Here is a 13,430-nt window from a genome sequence, read left to right on the forward strand (position 1 = left end):
CATTAAAATAATTATCTCATTACGACATAGAGGCTTATATTTGAAAACTTTGCAAAACATTTCAGATGAGGTAAAAATCATAAACTTTTTGAAAATTATGAAATACTAGTTACAAAGTATGTAAAATATGTCATTTCAATGTGCATTTAGCTTTTTGATTACCATGTAGTTTGAACGCTTTAACTTTCAATTTCTCCCCTCCCCACAAGAAGCCCAATTACTTACACCATATATTTATTCACTTCTACCCATTTTTTAAAGAAAGGAAGGAGGTGAAGTTGGAGGGTGGGAATGGGGAATATATTCTAACAAAGAAGATGGAAAAATATATGGGTCATTGTCACTTAGGACTGAAATGGTTCCTTTATTAGGAGAGAGAGGTTTCATCACTGACAAAAGGCTTGTGAGTTGGCAATAGCAGGTGCAAAGGAAAGATAAAAGCTCTAACCTGGGAGTGGAATTCTTGAAATTTGGCCTATTTCCTTTAAGTTATTTAAGTCTGAAACTTTTGATTTAAAAACTTCCCAAATATGGTATCTCTCTATTTACCCTGGCTGCAGATCATGCTCCACTGTCAATGACTTATAGAAAAAGATTATCCAGATCAAGGGCAGCTTGATGCTGCCTCCATGTCAGAAACTTTACATCTATCATATCTTATACAGAGGGAAAAGGGGGAGTGGGAAAACTGAACAAAAATTCTTACTTCTTCAAAAGGGAGGGGAAATTTTCAAATATGTACACAAGGGGTAAACATGCTTATCTACAGATATTGACTACAATTAGATTTTAGTAAGTTGGTCTGGAAACCTGTGCCCCACATACTTGTAGAAAGTGTCAAGGCCCCCTGGTCTTTCTAATTGCATGAAGTTGTGTCGCAAGTTGAGGTAGGTGATATCTTGACTGTAGAAGAGATGCTCAGGAACCTCCTCAAGGCTGTGACACGAGAGGTCGACAGTACTGATGCGCTGGGACACCACCTGGATGAGGTCACAGAGAAGAGCCATCTGAGCCAGTGCTGAATGTCTCCCACCCAGCGGAGGATGGAACAGCATTGACACAACAAGGAACCAATTAATAAGATGGGGAAGACAAAAAAGGTCATAAGATCTGAGTATTCATTTATAAGAAGCAGTGAATTTTTACTTTTCCCCCAAAACTGTAAGATGCTTGAAAAAACAGGTATAAGCTGTAACGTGTCTACAAGTTAAAAAAAAAAAAAATCAAAAGATGGAAAGTTAGTAATAGCTCACGCAGGAAGTAAAGTTAAGATGATTCCAAGTAACTGTTCAAAACTTTAGGAGGGGATGTGATATTAAAAGATCTTTTAATATGGCCTTTTGTAGCCACACAAGCTCAGTTCCTAACTTGCGCAGTTTCTTCATCTGTCATGAGGAAAATTAAAAAACCAAGTATGCAGCACTGCTACTTAGCATGTAAAAGATGCTCAAAAAATATTAATTTGTCTTTACAAGGGCAGAAGAATAGAAAAGCTGTTTAAAATTGAAACTAGTTTTATTCATAGCAGATTACTATCACAAATACAGAAATAACACTGAAACAAGGTTTATATTGCTATAATAGTATACTAATATAACATGGGCTGTGAAAATGGATCTAAAAAAAACAAAATATCACTACAAAAGTCATTCATGTTTTGGTGGCATGTCATTATACTGAAACAATCTTTAATGCAACTACCTAGCCCCATAAAGAAAAATGCGTTTAAATCCTGAAAAGATGGCTAAGAAGACAAGAGAATTTGGAAAATGAAATATAATTTTAGAGCACTTCATCTTTAGGGGACAGCTCCATCTATCACAGACCACCAAGGTGGGGGGAGAGTCATTTGAACCTCATTGTGTCTCTACTCCTTCAAGCCCCTACCTTCCTCACAGAGTTGGTACCTGAAAACACTTTTGAAAGCGTTCTGCACTGTGCCAATATAAATAGTAAGTTAAGGACCTGGGAGAATTCCATTTCATTCACTATGTATTCAGAAAAGCCTGGAGTGATGTACATAAGAATTATAATTCGATCTCTTGGGAGTAAGTTCAGTTTCAAAATATCTTTCTGTTGGTTTCTCTGCTCTCATCTCCCCATGAGGACGTCTGACAGCTTTTCACCTTGGAAGCTTGCCGCTGCCACCTCTGGTACTCAGCCAAAGTCTCAAAGCTGACAAGATAGGTCTGCGCTTGGGCTCCAGCTGAGCTGAATGCAAGGGAGTACTGACGTCGCTTCACTTCTTCTACCTGAAGAAGCGGGGAGAAAACCAGAACCAATTAAACAAAACAATTCCAATCCAAAAAACCACAGGACAATAACAAAGACAAACAACTCAAGTTTTTTAACTAGGCAAAAGATCTGAAAAGATATTTCTCCAAAGACAGAGGAATGACCAATAAGCACATGATACAATGTTCTACATCACTGAGTGTGTGCTCAGTCGTGTCTGACTCTTTGTGACCCTGTGGACTGTAGCCCGCCAGGCTCCTCTGTCCTTGGAATTTTCTAGGCAAGAATACTGGAGTGGGTTGCCATTTCCTACGCTAGGGGATCTTCCCAACCCAGGGATCGAACCTGCCTCTCTTGTGTCTCCTGCATTGGGAGGCAGATTCTTTACCACTGTACCACCTGGGAAGCCCTCTATGTCATTATTTATTAGATAAATGCTAATCAAAACCACAAGGTACCACCTCATATCTGCTAGGATGATTAAAATAAAAAACACAGATAATAACAAGTGTTGGGTAACAAGCATTAGCAGGGATGCAGGGAAACTGAATCTGGGAATGTAATATGGTACAGTCACTTTGAAAAATAGTTGGGGAGTTCCTCAAAAGGTTAAAAGTAACCATGTAATCCCGGAGAAGGCTCCAGTACTCTTGCCTGGAAAATCCCATGGATGGAGGAGCCTGGAAGGCTGCAGTCCATGGGGTCGCTGAGGGTCAGACACGACTGAGCAACTTCCCTTTCACTTTTCACTTTCACGCATTGGAGAAGGAAATGGCAACCCACTCCAGTGTTCTTGCCTGGAGAATCCCAGGGAGCCTGGTGGGCTGCCGTCTATGGGGTCGCAAGAGTCGGACACGACTCAAGTGACTTAGCAGCAGTAGCAGCAACCATGTAACCCAGCAATTCCATTCCTAGGTATATACCCAAGAAAAAAATGCATCCACACAAAAATTTTCTGTGAATTACAGCAGAGTTATTCATAATAGGAAAAAGTAGAAACAGCCTCAATGTTCATCAACAGGTAGATGTATAAACAAAATGTAGTACATCATACAATACTATTCAGCCATAAATGAGAATAAAACACTGATACACACTACAACCCACATGAACCTTGAAAACATTACACTAAGTGAAAGAAGCCAGTCACAAAGAACCATACATTGTATGATTCCATTCATATGAAATGTCCACAATGAGCAAATCTGTAGAGACAGAAAGTAGATTAATGGATGCCTGGGGATAGAGAAGGAATGGGGAGATGAAGGCTAAGTAGTGCAGGATTTCTTTTCAAAGGGTCATAGAAGTATTCTAAAATCAATTATGATGACGGTTGCCCAACTCTGTGAATTTACTAAAAGCCACTGAGTTGCATACTTTAAATGGGTTAACTGTACAGCATATGAATTTCATCTCAATAAAGCTGTTTAGAAAAAACCAAAGGGGGAATTCTCTGGTGGTGCAGTGGTTAGGATTCTGTGCTTCCACTGCAGGGGAGTTTCAGAACAGGAGAGTCTGTAGGCCCACAAGGTAAGAGCCAAAGTTTTCACTTCAAAGGGAAGACTGCTCCATACCTTTTCACCACCACTGTGGTACACTGGAGATAGCTGTCTGCCTGCCTGCAAGGGGTACCCTGGCCTCCTCTTTGGACTCACCCCCCTCTTACTTTCGAGGTGATGGGCTAGAAGCCATTTCTGACCCCGTCCAGCACAAACATGGGGCAGAATGAAGAACAGGGAACATGCAAACCCAAAGGTTACTATAAACTAGCAGAGACATAACCTGACTTCATGCTCTCCAGACCTACTAGATTTTAAAGGGGATGATCTTCCTCAATAGGTCCTTTTGAAGGTTCTTTGGATACCAGCCCCCTAATTCAACCATTAGTGGCTTCTCACCTACAGATTCCTTAACCAGGCTAACGCATACTATTCCAATAGGCAACCAGTCTCTCCTCAGACGTGAAGGAACCTGGTGGTCCACTGACAGCTCGTCCTCCAGTGATGTCTGCTGGCCCCTCCAGGTGGCCCCACCAGACATGAGAATCCACCCACCCACCCAATGGCTAGTGTTTCCTCTTAACCCAGTTGGGTCACATACTAACAAACCCAAGGAATACACAAGGATCCCAACACATGAGTTAGGCTCTGTGCTCTATCAATCACTAAAGCAGCCTATCTCATCCTCAAGACTTCCTGGTCAGAAGGCAGGACACCAGTGCACTATGTCCCCCTTACTGCAGGGAACCTGAATCAGGATTCCATGGGTTCTTTTGAAACCTCTTTCACTGGGCTTGAGGAAAGAGTCACAACTTCCTCCAGTCCCACTTGGGGTGATGGTACGGATTCATAGCACAACAACAGCTTTCTTCACCAACCCAGCCTATATACCATTGATGAAGATGAAGTATTTTTATAGCTATGGAACCGCTTACATCTTTGTCTGACATCTCACTTCTGTATGTCATAGCTACTGAATCTTGGTGAGTCAGCTGGAAACTTCCAAGTTATAAATCATTAGACTTCTGGTGCCAAGTAAAGACTGAACCAAATGGCAGAAACACAAAATACTTTTAAACTAATAAGAATCATATTAAGAAGATCCAATAAAATTAAATAATATTCATAACATTCAATTGTGATGCTTACAACTAGGCTATTTTTATTAGTAATAAATCACCACAATTCAATGAGTTTGTGTCAAAATAAAGGACTTTGTTGAAATGAAGAACAGGCATTACTGATTGCTTTAGAATAATCTTTTCTTCTAAATATTTTTTATGGGATGTTTGACACAGAAAAATAGTCACATAATGTCAAATTCTGAGAAAGGCTTGTAAATCTCCCACTAGAAGTTAATTTGTCAACTTTGGAGTAATTTTGTTAAGTTTTGCAATATGTATGTTGAGACTACATGGTAATACACATAAAATGTTCCTCTCATCAGGTTCCAGTGAGCCTCCTTATCCCTATTAACGCTTTTGCACATTAATGTCTTTCTCAGGAGACAAGTTTTACTGAGGTATAATTTACATAAAATTTATGTGTTTTTTTTTAATTCATAAACTCTAAGTGAACAATTTGATGAGATACATAGTTGGACAACCCCATCACCCACAAAACGTCCCTCATGGCTGTTTTGCGGCCAATCCCCTTCTTCCATATCCTGGTACGACCACTGGTTTCTTTTCTATGACTACAGTTTTTTTTTTAATTTCACGTAAATGGAATCATACAATAAATAGACTTTTACATCTGGCTTTTTCCACTTAATGTTTTGAGACTCACCCTTTTTCCTGTGTGTATCAGCAGCTCATGTCTTTTCACTGCTCAGTGGCACAGTGAATACAACACATGTGGATACAGCACATCTGTTTTATCAATTTACCACTCAGTGAACATTTGGGTTGCTTCCAGTTTGGGTCAATTATAACCAAAATTGCTATGAACATTCACTTATACTTTTTGGAAATATTTGTGTTCATTTCTCAGTATCTAAGAGAAATGCTCAGTCATCTGAAAAGCAGATTTTTAACTATAAGAAACAAAAAAAACCTGTTTTCCAAAGTGACTGTGTTCCCAGTTGCTTCTCAACTTTGCCAAAATAGGTTATTTGTCTATTACCAAGTTGTAAATGTCTTGACACAAGTCCTATGTTGCATACAAACTTTCATGTGCTTTGTATGATGTTAATATAACCATACCAATTTTCTTTTGGTTGCTATTTGATTAGTGTGATTTTTCTATCATTTCACATTCAACCTTCTAAGTTTTAGGTGTGTCTCCTATAAACAGTAATTAGTAGAAAATATTTGGATTTATTTCCATGTCACTATAATATGTAATAACTTACCATGCTAATTATTTTGCTCCTTTTTCTCAATCCTTTTCCTGCCTTCTTTTAGCATTACAGAGTTTACATTCTCTTTTCCCACTCTACTTTTAGTAGTCATCCTTAAAATTTTTAAGTTTGTACTTGACCATTTTTCTAGCAAAGCGTAAAGCTATTTGGTGGTGGCTCAGAGGGTAAAGCATCTGCCTGCAATGCAGGAGACCCGGATTCGATCCCTGGGTTGTGAAGATCCCCTGGAGAAGGGAATTGCAACCCACTCTGGTACTCTTGCCTGGAAAATCCCATGGACAGAGAAGCCTGGTAGGCTACAGTCCATCGGGGTCGCAAAGAGTCAACAGGACTGAGAGAGTTCTTTCACTTTCTTTCTTTCCTCTTATCCAAAGACTGCATCACATGTTCCTCATTGAACACATCACCAAATCCTGAATGCTGTTCAGGAGTTTGAGCTTTAGTTGTTGAAATTTATATTTAAAATATAAAAAAATTTAAATCTTTTTACAATCAGTATTAAATTTACTACCATATTTTATCAGTATTTGCATTCATCATCTATTCTTATATCTTCCACTCATCATCTGTTCTTATATCTTATACCTTCCTTTGAATTTACTTTCCTTCGATCCTTTGTTGTTTTCTTCTTTTTTCCCGTTTGTTTTATTTGGAGGGGTGTTGTTTTTTAGACATATATCTTTAGTAGTTCTTTCAGTGAGGTTATATGCCAGCTCATTTGTTTTATGTTGGTTTTTTTTCCCCCTTCAGCTGTGCAGCTGAAGGACCTTAGTTCCCTGACCAGGGACTGAACCCAGTGAAAGCACCGAGTCTTAGCCACTGGACCACCAGGTAAGTCCCTCATTAGTTTTTAAATGTCTGAAAATGTTCTATTTTGCCTTCAATCTTACAAAGTAATTCAACTGGATATAAAATACAAGTTGACATTTTCTCTCAGTAGCATTATCTGTTTCCAGTCATCTATCACTCTGATGACTTTGAACTGCTTTTCCTATCATGGAGAATTCTCTTGCACAGACGCAAAAAATGCAGGTCTCTCTGGCTGCTTGATAGGAGCTAATGAGCACTCCAGACTCTGAATTTCAGTCTAATGGGGGAAAAGGAGAAATAGGAAAGAATCTGTTTTGGTGGAGGATGCTAAGTTTCCAAAGGCAGCCTAGTTTCCAAAAGTAGCCACTACTTCTAGTTTCCAAAGGCAGCTGCTAGTGGCAGCAGCCCCTGGCTACTCTTGGTGGTACTACTGACAGCATTTAGTGCCTAGCAGTGGAAGCAGGGGTTTCTTCAACAGACGGGTTCTGCAGCAGAATCTGGGGCATGGATAGTCTCCATGAACATGAATTTGAGAAAACTACAAGAGATGCTGGAGGACAGAGGAGCCTGGCATGATGCAGTCTATGGGGTCACAACGGTCGGACACGACTTAGCAACTGATCAACAACATAGTCTTTGGACCTCTGAGGGGGTCTGTAATGTAAAAAACTTGTTTTATGTGTAAATTAGCCTGAGTCGGTTTCATTTAAACCTAAGAATGCAAAAACTCTGTGATGTAATCTTTAATAATGTTCAGAATGGCTTCTTTGAAAAGATGTGGAAAAAACTCTGAAAAGCATATGTGATTTTTTTTTTTTTTTAAATTAAGATGACCAAAGAAAGAGTAATTTATCTTTGTGGGTCTTACCTTTCCCCCAACCAGAGGCAATATGTGCATTTTCCCAGTCTGACAATCCTTCACTGAGGACACGATGAGGCAGGTGCCACAGAGAACAACCAGGCGTTCAGCCCACTTATGCAGCTGGGTCTTTCCCTTGCGTACATTATAGATGCCAGACAGAAGGATTCGATCCAGATGATCCATCTGGCATGGTTTTTCTGAAAATAAAAGAGTACATCAGAAGCCACCATTAAGGTAGTACAGAAATAATGAAAGGGAAAAAGAAAGCATTACATGTCAACATTCAGCAACCCTAATACAGATTTAAGTAACCAAGCAATATAAGTATTACAAAATAAGCTCTCAGTCTTAAAATGTTGTCCAGCCCTGAAGTTATATAATGGGAGCACTGTGAATTTCGGATGCCATTGTCAATCCTTCTTCTAGTCATAGCTCCCATGTACTCAAAGAAAGGCAGGATGACAGAGTAGTTAAGATCATGGACTCGGGAGTCAGACACTCAAACTTGAGTTCTGCTACTTACTTTGATTCCTTGAACTACATAATCTCACTGACCTTGACATTCCCCATTTATACAGTTCAGATCTTAATACTACCTACCTTTGGGAGGTCCTTATAAAAAATTAAGATAATGAATGTAAAGTAGTAAGCATGGTTTTAGATACAAAAGAAGTATGGAATAAGAGACAGCCACTATTGTGCTTAGTCTATCGCAGAAGGAAGAAATTAATAACTAGTTCTGTACACAATCCTCCATCTTCCTGCTCTTTGTGAGGAAAAGCTTTTGGCTGATATTTCAATCAACTATCCCAATCACGGTAGCAGAAGCTGATACAGACATGCAAGAGCGTCTCTATCTTTTACCACCCTTTATAAAACTTTACACAACAGGTAACAGTGAACAAAACAGCATTATGACAGAAGAAATGTTCTTGGTTAAAGTACTACTGGAAATAGTAACTCTACACAGAAACGAACAGAAGTAGCAACAGTATGAGGCTGAGCAAACAGCAACAGACTGGGAAGTGAAAAAAACTGGGTGTACTCAATACTATTACATAATTGATTAAACCCTGGGCATCATGGTACCCTTTTGACTGTGTGTTTCCTGTATAAAAAATGAGGAAATGGTCTGGCTTACTTCAAAGCTTTAAACTTTGTATGTTAACACCACCATTTCTCCTTCCAGTCTAGGCCAATCCTTTCATCTATATTCTAAATTCCATGTTCCTTGGGGAGTTTGGTTCTTCTTCCTTCTCACTCTTCAACTCCACCCTCCCTATTGTTTCTATCAAAGCTACAAAAGCACTCCAGTTTTCTCCAGTTCCCTTTCAGTCTCAACTGTAGAATTCCTTTAGATCAGGGATTCTCCAATTTCTATGTGCCCAAGAATTATCTGAGAATTAGTTTACAATGCAGAACGCCAAGACCTACCCACAAAGAATTTAATTCAGAGGATCTGGGATGGAACAAAGGAAAGTATGTTTTTAACAAGTATCTCAAGTAATTTAAATGCAGATGGCCCACAAATCATATTTTAAGAAACTCTATAAGTTTATCCTTTTAAGGCTCTTTTCTTCTCATTTGTGCTTCTATAGTAGCTATCTGTAGCTACTCTCAGAAAGGAATATTCAATTTTGGGGGGAATAAGTTATTTATACACAAAATAATATGCTGTCTTATTATTTTTGGAGGGTTTGCTAAGTCTCTGATCTTCTGAAAGTGGTAAAAAACGGAATGAGGAAGTTCTAATAAATGTTTGGAATGACTAATAGTTCTAGTTAAAAACAGACTTACAATCTCAAAAGTCAAGACTAAGTGGAAAATTATGGTATACTTTGAAATGTCTATAAAGAAAATAGAAAATAGGGGCTTCCCCGGTGGCGCTAGTGGTAAAGAACCCACCTGCCGATGCAGGAGATACAAGAGACACAGGTTTGATCCCTGGGTCAGGAAGATCCCCTGGAGAAGGGTCTGGCAACCCACTCCAGTATTTCTGCCTGGAGAATCCCACGGACAGAGAAGCCTGGTGGGCTATAGTCTGAGCAACTAACACTTTCATTTTCATAAAGAACATGGATTATTTTATAATTTAAGAAAAAAAAATGTTTCTAAAAAATCAAGGCGAGTTCTCTAACAATGCCCATAGTATAATCTCTAAACATTATGTTTCATTAAAACGAACCAGGAGTCCTTAGAAAAATCACCTATTTCTGGTGTGAATCAGATGATGAAAAGATCAGCTTAGGACATCTTTTTGTGTAAGAACTTAATGGAAAAATCTGGAATATTACCAAAGACTGTGCTGGGCTAGGCTTAGTCACTCAATCGTGTCTGACTCTTTGCAACCCCATGGACTATATCCCCTCAGGCTCCTCTGTCCATGGGATTTTCCCAGCAGGAATACTGGAATGGGTTGCCACTACCCCTTCCGGGGGCTCTTCCCGATCCAGGTATTGAACCTGCATCTCCTGTGGCTCCTGCACTGACAAGCAGATTCTTTACCACTGAGCCAATTGCGTAGCCCAACTGGGGTCATGTTGGAAGGACACAGAAGGCAACCTGAAAGAGCTCCCAGGAACTGAGATGAGACAAATTAAGCATCAGAAAGAAAAATGTCTGCAATGAATTGAAACAAATATACATAAGCCCATGAGATCATGATGATACTCAAAACAGACAATAAAAAATGAAGTTACATAGACTTTGTGAATATAAACTGAAAAGTAAAGCAATATAACTTCTAGAAGTAATAAAGGGAAGGACTGCTAAATTGGACTCCATCAAAATGAAATACTTCTTTTAATCAAAAGATACCACTAAGGTTCTGGTTCTGAGTTAGAGAAAGCACACTCGGCCCTGTCTCTCCCACTGAATTCACCTATACAACCTGGACAGAACATGTGGAACGCTGGAGAACCCCAAACAGGCTGAACACAAAGAAAGTCAAGCCCAGACAGTTCATAATCAAATTGCTGAAAATTAAAGACAAAGGAAAAATCTTTAAAGAAGCCAGAGGAAAATGAAGCACCGTTTATATGAGAACAACTGCTCGAGCAACTGCATGAAGGCTGTGCAGGAGCGCTCTGTGCTATCTTTCCAACTGCTCTGAAAATCTAAAGCTAGTTCAAAATAAAAAGTTAAACCGACAAATAAACACTGGCTGATATTATCGGGGGTAAAAATGAAACATTTACTTACATCGCAAGAGTAAAACAGGAAACTTCAAAACAAATTTCAAACTTGGAAGCAGTGGTTGGTGAAGCAATCCCACCATCTGGTTTCATGACCCTGAACAAGTTCTATTAATATATTTTTAGGCCTTAATTTCCCAAGTTAAAGACCAAGGAGCTGGATTAGATGATCCCTAGTCCTGCCCAGGTCTCACATTTTATGGATCCTTTTTATTTCTCTAAACTGTTTCTCTATCAACTAAATACTAAGAGTACCTTAGAGGTTAAGAAGATGAGATTTAGAATCAGTTAAGACCTCTCCGGAGTAATAATATCTACCTGAATGCTTGTAAGGATGAATTGAAAAACAGTACACAAAGTGCTCAGCACCTTAGTATGTGCTCAGCACATAGTGAGGGTATATAATAAAAGATAGTCATTATTAATATAATGAAAGTCCTGCCTTAAGCCTCCTTCTTTTCCTATATTTTAAGTATTACTTTCAATCTTTAACAGCTTCCACAGATTTAACACTCCCATGTACCTGACTCCCAGATCTGTATTTCCAAAGCTCCTGGTTCCACATATCTGACTACCTGCCAGACATCTCCAACTGGATGTCTACCACTGCTTACAGTTACACTTGCCTGAAACCAGATCCTTCTCACAAGTGAAGTCTTGTCATTCTCCCAAAGCCACCCAGGCTCAAAACCTCAGTCAGTTTTGCCTCTTAGGATCTCTTCCTCAACTCCTTTTTTTAATCAACCACCAACACTTACTATTCCTTCAAAAAGTCTCTATATGAATGATTCCTTCCATTCCCTAGTTCGGATCCCTAATTCAAGCCTGAATTATTATCCATTCTGGTGCCAGAATCATCTTTCTCAGCCCCACTTGGATCCCATCACTTCCTCTACCATCTGTCAAATGAAGGGCAAATTTCTGATATTGTACTCAAGGCCCAGAACAATGTGGACTCAAATTATCTGATTCACAGAACATGCACTGAAATTCCTAATACCCTTCCTCTGTCCTCCTTTTCCTTTGTGATTACTGAAATTGTACCCATTTTTAAAGAACCAACTCAAAAACTACTTCTTCAGAAAGATTTCTCTGTTTCTAGAGACCTTCCTGATTTTCTAGAAGAACAGTAAAGGGGAACTTCCCCATCATCTATTACAATCTATCACGTAGGTATATTAATAAAAAATAGTGTTGGTATTAGCATTAGACAAAGAGATCAATGTAATAGGATAGAGTCCAAAAATAAACCTCTGCCTATATAGGAACTTAATAAAGGCAATGCATCAGATCAGTAGGAAAAGGATGAGCTATTTCATAAGTATTGTTGGGACAACTGGCTATCAGTAGAGAAAAAAAAAAATAAAGTTAGATTCCTAACTCATATCACATTTTAAAACTATAAAAATACTTCAAGAAAATATAGAGGATGTTTATGACCTAGGACAGGAAAGGAATGTAAATGTATTAAAGGAAAATATTCATAAATATGATTAAGTAAGTCTTCTGCACCATAAAAAACAATAAATAAAACTACAAAACAAGTTACAAGCTGGAAGAAAAATATGTCACAAATACAGCATCCAGAGGATTTATATTCAGAATATATACACAAGTCTTTCAGATCATAAGAAAAAAGATAAACAGAAATATATAAAGGCTAATTCAAAGAAGAAACTAAGATCTACTATAACTATGAAACAATATTCCACCATTCTAGTAATCAAGGAAGCAAAATTAAAACAATAAGGCCATCATTTAATCCATCAGATTAGTAAAAACTTTAAATGCTAATAATATTAAAAGTCCCAATAATTTCATGTTTAAAGATATACTCTGAAGAACAGGTGTACAAAGATGCAGTTTTACCATAATGCTATGTAAAATAGCCCATCACTAGGGAAACTGTTATATAAACTCTAATACATACGTGACATTCAACAGTATGCAACGTAAAGAAATGCATGTAAAAGAGTTTTAAAAAAGACCTCCAAAATGCTGCTGGGAGAAAAAAAAGCATGAAGACCAATACCAAATGATAGGATTTATGTAAAAAAAAAACAAAACAAAACATATTTCTAGAAATACACATTAGATAGGAATAAAAGTTAGAATATTCTCAACAGGTATATACCAAATTGATTAGTATATCATAATTATCACACTATATGTCATTGCTTAATAGATAGCCACTATGGTATACACTTGTACTGACTCAAAAACACCACTTGTAGGAATCACTTCCTCCCTCAACCCTAGAGGTCAGCCATTCTCTTGACTTTTAGAATAATCATTTCCTTGTTTTCTTTGTATTTTTGCTACTTATGTATTAGTTACAGCAGTTTTAACTACTGTAACAAAAAGAATGTATCTAACTCAACAGAAATCTAATTCTCTGCTAGGGCGGGCAGTATGGGTTGCCAGGAGTCAACTCTGTTGAGAAACTCCAGCTGAAGGTGGCTTTGCCA

At 38.3% G+C, this 13,430-nt stretch overlaps 1 protein-coding gene across 1 annotated transcript in view; it reads right to left on the minus strand.

The window, feature by feature from the left end:
• PHLPP2 (PH domain and leucine rich repeat protein phosphatase 2) overlaps positions 1-13,430 on the minus strand; it is a 55,827-nt gene that overhangs the window by 28,242 nt on the left and 14,155 nt on the right. The window contains exons 3-5 of the mRNA XM_010850918.1: positions 7,775-7,965; positions 2,127-2,252; positions 826-980 (exon numbers count right to left, since the gene is read on the minus strand). Coding sequence (XP_010849220.1) covers positions 826-980; positions 2,127-2,252; positions 7,775-7,965 — 472 coding nt within the window. The remainder of the gene's footprint in view (positions 1-825; positions 981-2,126; positions 2,253-7,774; positions 7,966-13,430) is intronic.

This window comes from Bison bison, unplaced genomic scaffold (assembly GCF_000754665.1).
Source record: "Bison bison bison isolate TAMUID 2011002044 unplaced genomic scaffold, Bison_UMD1.0 scf7180017864297, whole genome shotgun sequence".
NCBI lineage: Eukaryota > Metazoa > Chordata > Mammalia > Artiodactyla > Bovidae > Bison > Bison bison.